This window comes from Phyllobates terribilis, unplaced genomic scaffold, assembly GCF_046119375.1.
Source record: "Phyllobates terribilis strain yellow unplaced genomic scaffold, ASM4611937v1 Scaffold_7__3_contigs__length_470593459, whole genome shotgun sequence".
Taxonomy (NCBI): Eukaryota; Metazoa; Chordata; class Amphibia; order Anura; family Dendrobatidae; genus Phyllobates; species Phyllobates terribilis.
Window position 1 is genome coordinate 9,511,113 of NW_027362767.1, and position 12,906 is coordinate 9,524,018.

General features: G+C 59.1%; 1 protein-coding gene across 1 annotated transcript in view; it reads right to left on the bottom strand.

Annotated features, from left to right (window-relative positions):
• Nucleotides 1-9,119: 9,119 nt before the first annotated feature.
• Nucleotides 9,120-12,906, bottom strand: part of ALKBH1 (alkB homolog 1, histone H2A dioxygenase) — a 6,635-nt gene continuing 2,848 nt past the window's right edge. The window contains 5 exon segments of the mRNA XM_073638140.1: nt 9,120-9,601; nt 10,909-11,102; nt 12,466-12,556; nt 12,627-12,783; nt 12,870-12,906. The exon segment at nt 12,870-12,906 is cut by the window's right edge and continues 1 nt beyond it. Coding sequence (XP_073494241.1) covers nt 9,169-9,601; nt 10,909-11,102; nt 12,466-12,556; nt 12,627-12,783; nt 12,870-12,906 — 912 coding nt within the window. The 3' untranslated portion in view covers nt 9,120-9,168.

Genomic DNA, 12,906 nt, shown 5'->3' on the forward strand with positions numbered 1-12,906 from the left:
GTGGAGGCCACACACAATACTCAGCCTCATCAGGAGCATGCCCAGGCGTTGTAGGGAGGTCATACAGGCACGTGGAGGCCACACACAATACTCAGCCTCATCAGGAGCATGCCCAGGCGTTGTAGGGAGGTCACACAGGCACGTGGAGGCCACACACAATACTCAGCCTCATCAGGAGCATGCCCAGGCGTTGTAGGGAGGTCATACAGGCACGTGGAGGCCACACACAATACTCAGCCTCATCAGGAGCATGCCCAGGCGTTGTAGGGAAGTCATACAGGCACGTGGAGGCCACACACAATACTCAGCCTCATCAGGAGCATGCCCAGGCGTTGTAGGGAGGTCGTACAGGCACGTGGAGGCCACACACAATACTCAGCCTCATCAGGAGCATGCCCAGGCGTTGTAGGGAGGTCGTACAGGCACGTGGAGGCCACACACAATACTCAGCCTCATCAGGAGCATGCCCAGGCGTTGTAGGGAGGTCGTACAGGCACGTGGAGGCCACACACAATACTCAGCCTCATCAGGAGCATGCCCAGGCGTTGTAGGGAGGTCGCACAGGCACATGGAGGCCACACACAATACTCAGCCTCATCAGGAGCATGCCCAGGCGTTGTAGGGAGGTCATACAGGCACGTGGAGGCCACACACAATACTCAGCCTCATCAGGAGCATGCCCAGGCGTTGTAGGGAGGTCATACAGGCACGTGGAGGCCACACACAATACACAGCCTCATCAGGAGCATGCCCAGGCGTTGTAGGGAGGTCATACAGGCACGTGGAGGCCACACACAATACTCAGCCTCATCAGGAGCATGCCCAGGCGTTGTAGGGAGGTCATACAGGCACGTGGAGGCCACACACAATACTCAGCCTCATCAGGAGCATGCCCAGGCGTTGTAGGGAGGTCATACAGGCACGTGGAGGCCACACACAATACTCAGCCTCATCAGGAGCATGCCCAGGCATTGTAGGGAGGTCATACAGGCACGTGGAGGACACGAACAATATTCAGCCTCATCAGGAGCATGCCGAGGCATTGTAGGGAGGTCATACAGGCACGTGGAGGCCACACACAATACTCAGCCTCATCAGGAGCATGCCCAGGCGTTGTAGGGAAGTCATACAGGCACGTGGAGGCCACACACAATACTCAGCCTCATCAGGAGCATGCCCAGGCATTGTAGGGAGGTCATACAGGCACGTGGAGGCCACACACAATATTCAGCCTCATCAGGAGCATGCCGAGGCATTGTAGGGAGGTCATACAGGCACGTGGAGGCCACACACAATACTCAGCCTCATCAGGAGCATGCCCAGGCGTTGTAGGGAAGTCATACAGGCACGTGGAGGCCACACACAATACTCAGCCTCATCAGGAGCATGCCCAGGCGTTGTAGGGAGGTCATACCGGCACGTGGAGGCCACACACAATACTCAGCCTCATCAGGAGCATGCCTAGGCGTTGTAGGGAGGTCATACAGGCACGTGGAGGCCACACACAATACTCAGCCGCATCAGGAGCATGCCCAGGCGTTGTAGGGAGGTCGTACAGGCACGTGGAGGCCACACACAATACTCAGCCTCATCAGGAGCATGCCCAGGCGTTGTAGGGAGGTCATACAGGCACGTGGAGGCCACACACAATACTCAGCCTCATCAGGAGCATGCCCAGGCGTTGTAGGGAGGTCATACAGGCACGTGGAGGCCACACACAATACTCAGCCTCATCAGGAGCATGCCCAGGCGTTGTAGGGAGGTCATACAGGCACGTGGAGGCCACACACAATACTCAGCCTCATCAGGAGCATGCCCAGGCGTTGTAGGGAGGTCATACAGGCACGTGGAGGCCACACACAATACTCAGCCTCATCAGGAGCATGCCCAGGCGTTGTAGGGAGGTCGTACAGGCACGTGGAGGCCACACACAATACTCAGCCTCATCAGGAGCATGCCCAGGCGTTGTAGGGAGGTCATACAGGCACGTGGAGGCCACACACAATACTCAGCCTCATCAGGAGCATGCCCAGGCGTTGTAGGGAGGTCACACAGGCACGTGGAGGCCACACACAATACTCAGCCTCATCAGGAGCATGCCCAGGCGTTGTAGGGAGGTCACACAGGCACGTGGAGGCCACACACAATACTCAGCCTCATCAGGAGCATGCCCAGGCGTTGTAGGGAGGTCACACAGGCACGTGGAGGCCACACACAATACTCAGCCTCATCAGGAGCATGCCCAGGCGTTGTAGGGAGGTCATACAGGCACGTGGAGGCCACACACAATACTCAGCCTCATCAGGAGCATGCCCAGGTGTTGTAGGGAGGTCATACAGGCACGTGGAGGCCACACACAATACTCAGCCTCATCAGGAGCATGCCCAGGCGTTGTAGGGAGGTCACACAGGCACGTGGAGGCCACACACAATACTCAGCCTCATCAGGAGCATGCCCAGGCGTTGTAGGGAGGTCACACAGGCACTTGGAGGCCACACACAATACTCAGCCTCATCAGGAGCATGCCCAGGCGTTGTAGGGAGGTCATAAAGGCACGTGGAGGCCACACACAATACTCAGCCTCATCAGGAGCATGCCCAGGCGTTGTAGGGAGGTCATACAGGCACGTGGAGGCCACACACAATACTCAGCTTCATCAGGAGCATGCCCAGGCGTTGTAGGGAGGTCACACAGGCACGTGGAGGCCACACACAATACTCAGCCTCATCAGGAGCATGCCCAGGCGTTGTAGGGAGGTCATACAGGCACGTGGAGGCCACACACAATACTCAGCCTCATCAGGAGCATGCCCAGGCGTTGTAGGGAAGTCATACAGGCACGTGGAGGCCACACACAATACTCAGCCTCATCAGGAGCATGCCCAGGCGTTGTAGGGAGGTCGTACAGGCACGTGGAGGCCACAAACAATACTCAGCCTCATCAGGAGCATGCCCAGGCGTTGTAGGGAGGTCATACAGGCACGTGGAGGCCACACACAATACTCAGCCTCATCAGGAGCATGCCCAGGCGTTGTAGGGAGGTCGCACAGGCACGTGGAGGCCACACACAATACTCAGCCTCATCAGGAGCATGCCCAGGCGTTGTAGGGAGGTCATACAGGCACGTGGAGGCCACACACAATACTCAGCCTCATCAGGAGCATGCCCAGGCGTTGTAGGGAGGTCATACAGGCACGTGGAGGCCACACACAATACACAGCCTCATCAGGAGCATGCCCAGGCGTTGTAGGGAGGTCATACAGGCACGTGGAGGCCACACACAATACTCAGCCTCATCAGGAGCATGCCCAGGCGTTGTAGGGAGGTCATACAGGCACGTGGAGGCCACACACAATACTCAGCCTCATCAGGAGCATGCCCAGGCGTTGTAGGGAGGTCATACAGGCACGTGGAGGCCACACACAATACTCAGCCTCATCAGGAGCATGCCCAGGCGTTGTAGGGAGGTCATACAGGCACGTGGAGGACACGAACAATACTCAGCCTCATCAGGAGCATGCCGAGGCATTGTAGGGAGGTCATACAGGCACGTGGAGGCCACACACAATACTCAGCCTCATCAGGAGCATGCCCAGGCGTTGTAGGGAAGTCATACAGGCACGTGGAGGCCACACACAATACTCAGCCTCATCAGGAGCATGCCCAGGCGTTGTAGGGAGGTCATACCGGCACGTGGAGGCCACACACAATACTCAGCCTCATCAGGAGCATGCCTAGGCGTTGTAGGGAGGTCATACAGGCACGTGGAGGCCACACACAATACTCAGCCGCATCAGGAGCATGCCCAGGCGTTGTAGGGAGGTCGTACAGGCACGTGGAGGCCACACACAATACTCAGCCTCATCAGGAGCATGCCCAGGCGTTGTAGGGAGGTCATACAGGCACGTGGAGGCCACACACAATACTCAGCCTCATCAGGAGCATGCCCAGGCGTTGTAGGGAGGTCATACAGGCACGTGGAGGCCACACACAATACTCAGCCTCATCAGGAGCATGCCCAGGCGTTGTAGGGAGGTCGTACAGGCACGTGGAGGCCACACACAATACTCAGCCTCATCAGGAGCATGCCCAGGCGTTGTAGGGAGGTCATACAGGCACGTGGAGGCCACACACAATACTCAGCCTCATCAGGAGCATGCCCAGGCGTTGTAGGGAGGTCACACAGGCACGTGGAGGCCACACACAATACTCAGCCTCATCAGGAGCATGCCCAGGCGTTGTAGGGAGGTCACACAGGCACGTGGAGGCCACACACAATACTCAGCCTCATCAGGAGCATGCCCAGGCGTTGTAGGGAGGTCACACAGGCACGTGGAGGCCACACACAATACTCAGCCTCATCAGGAGCATGCCCAGGCGTTGTAGGGAGGTCATACAGGCACGTGGAGGCCACACACAATACTCAGCCTCATCAGGAGCATGCCCAGGTGTTGTAGGGAGGTCATACAGGCACGTGGAGGCCACACACAATACTCAGCCTCATCAGGAGCATGCCCAGGCGTTGTAGGGAGGTCACACAGGCACGTGGAGGCCACACACAATACTCAGCCTCATCAGGAGCATGCCCAGGCGTTGTAGGGAGGTCACACAGGCACTTGGAGGCCACACACAATACTCAGCCTCATCAGGAGCATGCCCAGGCGTTGTAGGGAGGTCATAAAGGCACGTGGAGGCCACACACAATACTCAGCCTCATCAGGAGCATGCCCAGGCGTTGTAGGGAGGTCATACAGGCACGTGGAGGCCACACACAATACTCAGCTTCATCAGGAGCATGCCCAGGCGTTGTAGGGAGGTCACACAGGCACGTGGAGGCCACACACAATACTCAGCCTCATCAGGAGCATGCCCAGGCGTTGTAGGGAGGTCATACAGGCACGTGGAGGCCACACACAATACTCAGCCTCATCAGGAGCATGCCCAGGCGTTGTAGGGAAGTCATACAGGCACGTGGAGGCCACACACAATACTCAGCCTCATCAGGAGCATGCCCAGGCGTTGTAGGGAGGTCGTACAGGCACGTGGAGGCCACACACAATACTCAGCCTCATCAGGAGCATGCCCAGGCGTTGTAGGGAGGTCATACAGGCACGTGGAGGCCACACACAATACTCAGCCTCATCAGGAGCATGCCCAGGCGTTGTAGGGAGGTCGCACAGGCACGTGGAGGCCACACACAATACTCAGCCTCATCAGGAGCATGCCCAGGCGTTGTAGGGAGGTCATACAGGCACGTGGAGGCCACACACAATACTCAGCCTCATCAGGAGCATGCCCAGGCGTTGTAGGGAGGTCATACAGGCACGTGGAGGCCACACACAATACACAGCCTCATCAGGAGCATGCCCAGGCGTTGTAGGGAGGTCATACAGGCACGTGGAGGCCACACACAATACTCAGCCTCATCAGGAGCATGCCCAGGCGTTGTAGGGAGGTCATACAGGCACGTGGAGGCCACACACAATACTCAGCCTCATCAGGAGCATGCCCAGGCGTTGTAGGGAGGTCATACAGGCACGTGGAGGCCACACACAATACTCAGCCTCATCAGGAGCATGCCCAGGCGTTGTAGGGAGGTCATACAGGCACGTGGAGGACACGAACAATACTCAGCCTCATCAGGAGCATGCCGAGGCATTGTAGGGAGGTCATACAGGCACGTGGAGGCCACACACAATACTCAGCCTCATCAGGAGCATGCCCAGGCGTTGTAGGGAAGTCATACAGGCACGTGGAGGCCACACACAATACTCAGCCTCATCAGGAGCATGCCCAGGCGTTGTAGGGAGGTCATACCGGCACGTGGAGGCCACACACAATACTCAGCCTCATCAGGAGCATGCCTAGGCGTTGTAGGGAGGTCATACAGGCACGTGGAGGCCACACACAATACTCAGCCGCATCAGGAGCATGCCCAGGCGTTGTAGGGAGGTCGTACAGGCACGTGGAGGCCACACACAATACTCAGCCTCATCAGGAGCATGCCCAGGCGTTGTAGGGAGGTCATACAGGCACGTGGAGGCCACACACAATACTCAGCCTCATCAGGAGCATGCCCAGGCGTTGTAGGGAGGTCATACAGGCACGTGGAGGCCACACACAATACTCAGCCTCATCAGGAGCATGCCCAGGCGTTGTAGGGAGGTCATACAGGCACGTGGAGGCCACACACAATACTCAGCCTCATCAGGAGCATGCCCAGGCGTTGTAGGGAGGTCATACAGGCACGTGGAGGCCACACACAATACTCAGCCTCATCAGGAGCATGCCCAGGCGTTGTAGGGAGGTCATACAGGCACGTGGAGGCCACACACAATACTCAGCCTCATCAGGAGCATGCCCAGGCGTTGTAGGGAGGTCGTACAGGCACGTGGAGGCCACACACAATACTCAGCCTCATCAGGAGCATGCCCAGGCGTTGTAGGGAGGTCATACAGGCACGTGGAGGCCACACACAATACTCAGCCTCATCAGGAGCATGCCCAGGCGTTGTAGGGAGGTCACACAGGCACGTGGAGGCCACACACAATACTCAGCCTCATCAGGAGCATGCCCAGGCGTTGTAGGGAGGTCACACAGGCACGTGGAGGCCACACACAATACTCAGCCTCATCAGGAGCATGCCCAGGCGTTGTAGGGAGGTCACACAGGCACGTGGAGGCCACACACAATACTCAGCCTCATCAGGAGCATGCCCAGGCGTTGTAGGGAGGTCACACAGGCACGTGGAGGCCACACACAATACTCAGCCTCATCAGGAGCATGCCCAGGTGTTGTAGGGAGGTCATACAGGCACGTGGAGGCCACACACAATACTCAGCCTCATCAGGAGCATGCCCAGGCGTTGTAGGGAGGTCACACAGGCACGTGGAGGCCACACACAATACTCAGCCTCATCAGGAGCATGCCCAGGCGTTGTAGGGAGGTCACACAGGCACGTGGAGGCCACACACAATACTCAGCCTCATCAGGAGCATGCCCAGGCGTTGTAGGGAGGTCACACAGGCACGTGGAGGCCACACACAATACTCAGCCTCATCAGGAGCATGCCCAGGCGTTGTAGGGAGGTCACACAGGCACGTGGAGGCCACACACAATACTCAGCCTCATCAGGAGCATGCCCAGGCGTTGTAGGGAGGTCACACAGGCACGTGGAGGCCACACACAATACTCAGCCTCATCAGGAGCATGCCCAGGCGTTGTAGGGAGGTCACACAGGCACGTGGAGGCCGCACACAATAATCAGCCTCATCAGGAGCATGCCCAGGCGTTGTAGGGAGGTCACACAGGCACGTGGAGGCCACACACAATACTCAGCCTCATCAGGAGCATGCCCAGGCGTTGTAGGGAGGTCATACAGGCACGTGGAGGCCACACACAATACTCAGCCTCATCAGGAGCATGCCCAGGCGTTGTAGGGAGGTCACACAGGCACGTGGAGGCCGCACACAATAATCAGCCTCATCAGGAGCATGCCCAGGCGTTGTAGGGAGGTCACACAGGCACGTGGAGGCCACACACAATACTCAGCCTCATCAGGAGCATGCCCAGGCGTTGTAGGGAGGTCATACAGGCACGTGGAGGCCACACACAATACTGAGCCTCATCAGGAGCATGCCCAGGCGTTGTAGGGAGGTCATACAGGCACGTGGAGGCCACACACAATACTCAGCCTCATTGTGACTTGTTTTAAGGACATTACATCACAGTTGGATCGGCCTGTAGAGTGTTTCTCCACTTTAATTTTGGGGGTGACTCCAAATCCAGGCCTCCATTGGTTAATAAATGTGATTTCCATTGATGATTTTTGGGTGATTTTGTTGTCAGCACATTCAGCTTCTACAGAACAAAGTATTCAATGAGAAGATTTCATTCATTCAGATCTAGGAGGGGGATTTCAGTGTTCCCTGTATTTTTTTGAGCAGTGTATCACCTCTATATAACTGGGTCTAATGGCAGCAAACTTGTCACTATCAGTGAGTTACACCCCCAGTGCTCATATCTTATCTTTCTCCTCCAGCTTCTTCTCATCTGTTCACAAGCAGCAAAGCACTGTACTAATAGTCACAAGAATGAGGCCTAAGCACAAATGTACAGTACTGCACCCATAGAAGGAAGAGCCTGCAGTATTATACTCCAGAGCTGCACTCATTATTCTGCTGGTGCAGTCACTGTGTACATACATTACATTACTGATCCTGAGTTACCTCCTGTATTATACTCCAGAGCTGCACTCACTATTCTGCTGGTGCAGTCACTGTGTACATACATTACATTACTGATCCTGAGTTACATCCTGTATTATACTCCAGAGCTGCACTCACTATTCTGCTGGTGCAGTCACTGTGTACATACATTACATTACTGATCCTGAGTTACCTCCTGTATTATACTCCAGAGCTGCACTCACTATTCTGCTGGTGCAGTCACTGTGTACATACATTACATTACTGATCCTGAGTTACCTCCTGTATTATACTCCAGAGCTGCACTCACTATTCTGCTGGTGCAGTCACTGTGTACATACATTACATTACAGATCTTGAGTTACATCCTGTATTATACTCCAGAGCTGCACTCACTATTCTGCTGGTGCAGTCACTGTGTACATACATTACATTACTGATCCTGAGTTACCTCCTGTATTATACTCCAGAGCTGCACTCACTATTCAGCTGGTGCAGTCACTGTGTACATACATTACATTACTGATCCTGAGTTACATCCTGTATTATACTCCAGAGCTGCGCTCACTATTCTGCTGGTGCAGTCACTGTGTACATACATTACATTACTGATCATTACATTACTGATCCTGAGTTACATCTTGTATTATACTCCAGAGCTGCACTCACTATTCTGCTGGTGCAGTCACTGTGTACATACATTACATTACTGATCCTGAGTTACATCCTGTATTATACTCCAGAGCTGCACTCACTATTCTGCTGGTGCAGTCACTGTGTGCATACATTACTGATCCTGAGTTACATCCTGTATTATCCTCCAGAGCTGCACTCACTATTCTGCTGGTGCAGTCACTGTATACATACATTACTGTACAGGAGGGTCCGGCAGGGGGAGGTCAGGAGACTCCGGTGTTTATAACAAAATATAAATATTTATTGGTTCTGCCTCCCCTCCCCCGCTAGTCTTGTCCAGGTCTTGTGCGTTTCGGGTGGCCTCGCTCCTGCGTTTCGCCGGACTCCATGTGGTAAGCTGCTCCGGGGGTCTCCTCTTTGTCCGTCCTGTCGCCATGGTCAGGGAAGCAGCCGCCCTCCTCCAGGACCCGGCGCACCGTCACGTTGATGCGTGAGGCCCGCAGGTAGGCTTCACACACCTCCCAGTCGGTGGGCGAGCACGGCTCTACCAGGGGGCTGCTGTCATCACTGGTTGGGGGCACAGACAAGCAGGGGGGCAGGACACCCCCTCCCGGGTGGCGCAGGATCCGTGGTACCGCGTGGTACAGGAGGCGGCTGGCACCAGACATGACCATAATGTCCCCACTGTGCATCATCATGGGGGTGGGGGCTGCGTCCCTGCTGAGACCCCCCAGCAGAAAGATGCTGGACTGTCCGAAGCTGCAACGACAAGAAGAAAAGTGAGAAAAACCATCAAACTGCGGAAAGCTAAAGCCTCATCATGTGACCGGGCTGTGTGCGCGCTACGCGGAGACCGCGGCCTCCACAAACAGCACAGCGGCTCCACCGCAGGCCGGGGCCCCATCCCATTACAGATGCAGAAAAAGAAGGTGGAAACCATCAGTAAGATGCTGCTGACAGATCTCATCTTAGACATTCTCCACCTCAGGGGTGGCACAGGGGACGAGACCGGCACAGCGCGGGGGGCTAGGAGGACGAGACCGGCACAGCGCGGGGGGCTAGGAGGACGAGACCGGCACAGCGCGGGGGGCTAGGAGGACGAGACCGGCACAGCGCGGGGGGCTAGGAGGACGAGACCGGCACAGCGCGGGGGGCTAGGAGGACGAGACCGGCACAGCGCGGGGGGCTAGGAGGACGAGACCGGCACAGCGCGGGGGGCTAGGAGGACGAGAGCGGCACAGCGCGGGGGGGCTGGAGGAGAGCGGCACAGTGGGGGGGAGGGGGGGCTGGAGGAGACCGGCACAGTGGGGGGGAGGGGGGGCTGGAGGAGACCGGCACAGTGGGGGGGAGGGGGGGCTGAAGGAGACCGGCACAGTGGGGGGGAGGGGGGCTGAAGGAGACCGGCACAGTGGGGGGGAGGGGGGGCTGAAGGAGACCGGCACAGTGGGGGGGGAGGGGGGGCTGGAGGAGACCGGCACAGTGGGGGGGAGGGGGGGCTGGAGGAGACCGGCACAGTGGGGGGGAGGGGGGGCTGGAGGAGACCGGCACAGTGGGGGGGAGGGGGGGCTGGAGGAGACCGGCACAGTGGGGGGGAGGGGGGGCTGGAGGAGACCGGCACAGTGGGGGGGAGGGGGGGCTGGAGGAGACCGGCACAGTGGGGGGGAGGGGGGGCTGGAGGAGACCGGCACAGTGGGGGGGAGGGGGGCCGGAGGAGACCGGCACAGTGGCGGGAGGGGGGGCTGGAGGAGACCAGCGCAGCAAGGGACTGGCCAGTGGATGTGTGCGTCTCCTTCCTGCACTGGACCTCTGTCCCTGCCCACAGGCTAACGGTGGGCGGATGCAATCACAGACTAGTGCCGGAGCGCGGACCACCACTCCGGGAAATCTGGGGTGCACAACTCAGAAAGAGAAAGGGTTAATATGATGGACAGAGCCCCACTAAGAACAGGAAGACCACCACTGGGGTCTGTCAGCAGCACCTTGTTGCAGGCGGGATTTTCCTGCGCTGCCTGATGTTCACATGCGTGAGGACTACTACTCTCATGCGGGGGACACTGGGACGGCACCTGAAGGACAGGAGGGGGCTGCTGTGGTCCAGCTCTGACTCGTCCACGTGGATGCCCAGCGACGAGTCCATGTGGTAGTAGTTGAGGATCGCGGCCTCAGCCTTAAAGTTGGAGAAACCGCAGGCGAGCGACACACAGCGCGACAGCTCCGCCAGCTCCACGGGGAACGGGCTCTGCTGCTCCTTGTAGTACTTCTACAGGGAAGGAGAGAACGATGAGAATCCATGTCTGCACCCCTCCCCCACAGAACGGACCAGGGAGCAGTCAATAACACCGGCAGCCCACAGGGGGCGCCCTCATTATAGATCATCTATGGAAACTTCTGACTCTCACTCCTCCCCGCGATGTGTCGCCCCCCTATGGTGCGTCGCCCCCTCCATGAGTCGCCCCCTCCCTCGCGATGTGTCGCACCCTCCGTGTGACGACCCCTCTCCCCTCCCCCGCGGTGCGACGCTCCCTCACCCGCAGTGTGTCGTCCCCTCCCCCGAAGTGTGTCGTCCCCTCTCCCCTCCCCCGCGGTGTGTCGCCCCCCTCTCCCCTCCTCCGCGGTGTGTCGCCCCCTCTCCCCTTCCCCGCGGTGACGTCCCCTCCCCCGCGGTGTAACGCCCCCTCTCCCCTGCGGTGTGTCGCCCCCCTCTCCCCTCCCCCACGGTGTGTCGCCCCCCCTCTCCCCTCCCCCGCGGTGTGTCGCCCCCTCTCCCCTTCCCCGCGGTGTGACGCCCCCTCTCCCCTCCTCCGCGGTGTGTCGCCCCCTCTCCCCTTCCCCGCGGTGTGACGCCCCCTCTCCCCTCCTCCGCGGTCTGTCGCCCCCTCTCCCCTCCTCCGCGGTCTGACGCCCCCTCCCACGCGGTCTGACGGCCCCTCTCACCTCCCCCGCGGTGTGACGCCCCCTCTCCCCTGCGGTGTGTCGCCCCCTCTCCCCTTCCCCGGGGTGTGACGCCCCCTCTCCCCCCCCCCGCGGTGTGACGCCCCCTCTCCCCTCCCCTGCGGTCTGACGCCCCCTCTCCCCTCCCCTGCGGTCTGACGGCCCCTCTCCCCTGCGGTGTGACGCCCCCTCTCCCCTGCGGTCTGACGCCCCCTCTCCCCTCCCCCGCAGTCTGACGCCCCCTCCCCTGCGGTGTGACAGCCACTCTCCCCCGCAGTGTGACGCCCCCTCCCCTGCGGTGTGATAGCCACTCTCCCCCGCGGTGTGACAGCCACTCTCCCCTCCCCCGCGGTGTGTCGCTCCCTCTCCCCTCCCCCGCGGTGTGTCGCTCCCTCTCCCCTCCCCCGCGGTGTGTCGCTCCCTCTCCCCTCCCCCGCGGTGTGTCGCTCCCTCTCCCCCTCGGTGCGACGCCCCCTTTCCCCTCCCCCGCGGTGTGTCGCCCCTCCCCGCGGTGTGTCGCCCCCCTCTCCCCTGCGGTGTGACGCCCCCTCCCCTGCGGTGTGTCGCCCCCCTCTCCCCTGCGGTGTGTCGCCCCCCTCTCCCCCGCGGTGTGACGCCCCCCTCTCCCCGCGGTGTGACGCCCCCCTCTCCCCCGCGGTGTGACACCCCCCTCTCCCCTCCCCCGCGGTCACCTTGGTGTCCCAGTTGTACTGGTAGCCCAGTGTCACCCAGCGCAGCTTCTCCAGCAGAGTCTTCTCACTGCGTCTGTGCGATGATTTCCTTCTATCAGAAGACAGTGGGCGGAGTCAGACTTATGAACAACCAATGATGTGTGAGCGTGCGAGTGTCTCACCGGAGCTGGGCGTGGCTGCTGCCCCACAGGTCGCCGGTGCCCCCCATGTGCAGGTCCAGGTTACACACGTTGGGCTTCTGTGGATATAGCTTCAGACACTGTCGCACCCAGCGATGCTGCCAGCTGGGCAGGAAGGGGTTAACGATGAAGAGGAAACCTAGAGGGAGGGCACAGGGTCACCTGACCGGAAACAGCAGGATCCGCCCCTTCTGCTGGCTCCGCCCACACACTGCCCATCCCTACCTGGAAAACCATCCAAGTGGTACGCCGACCAGTGATG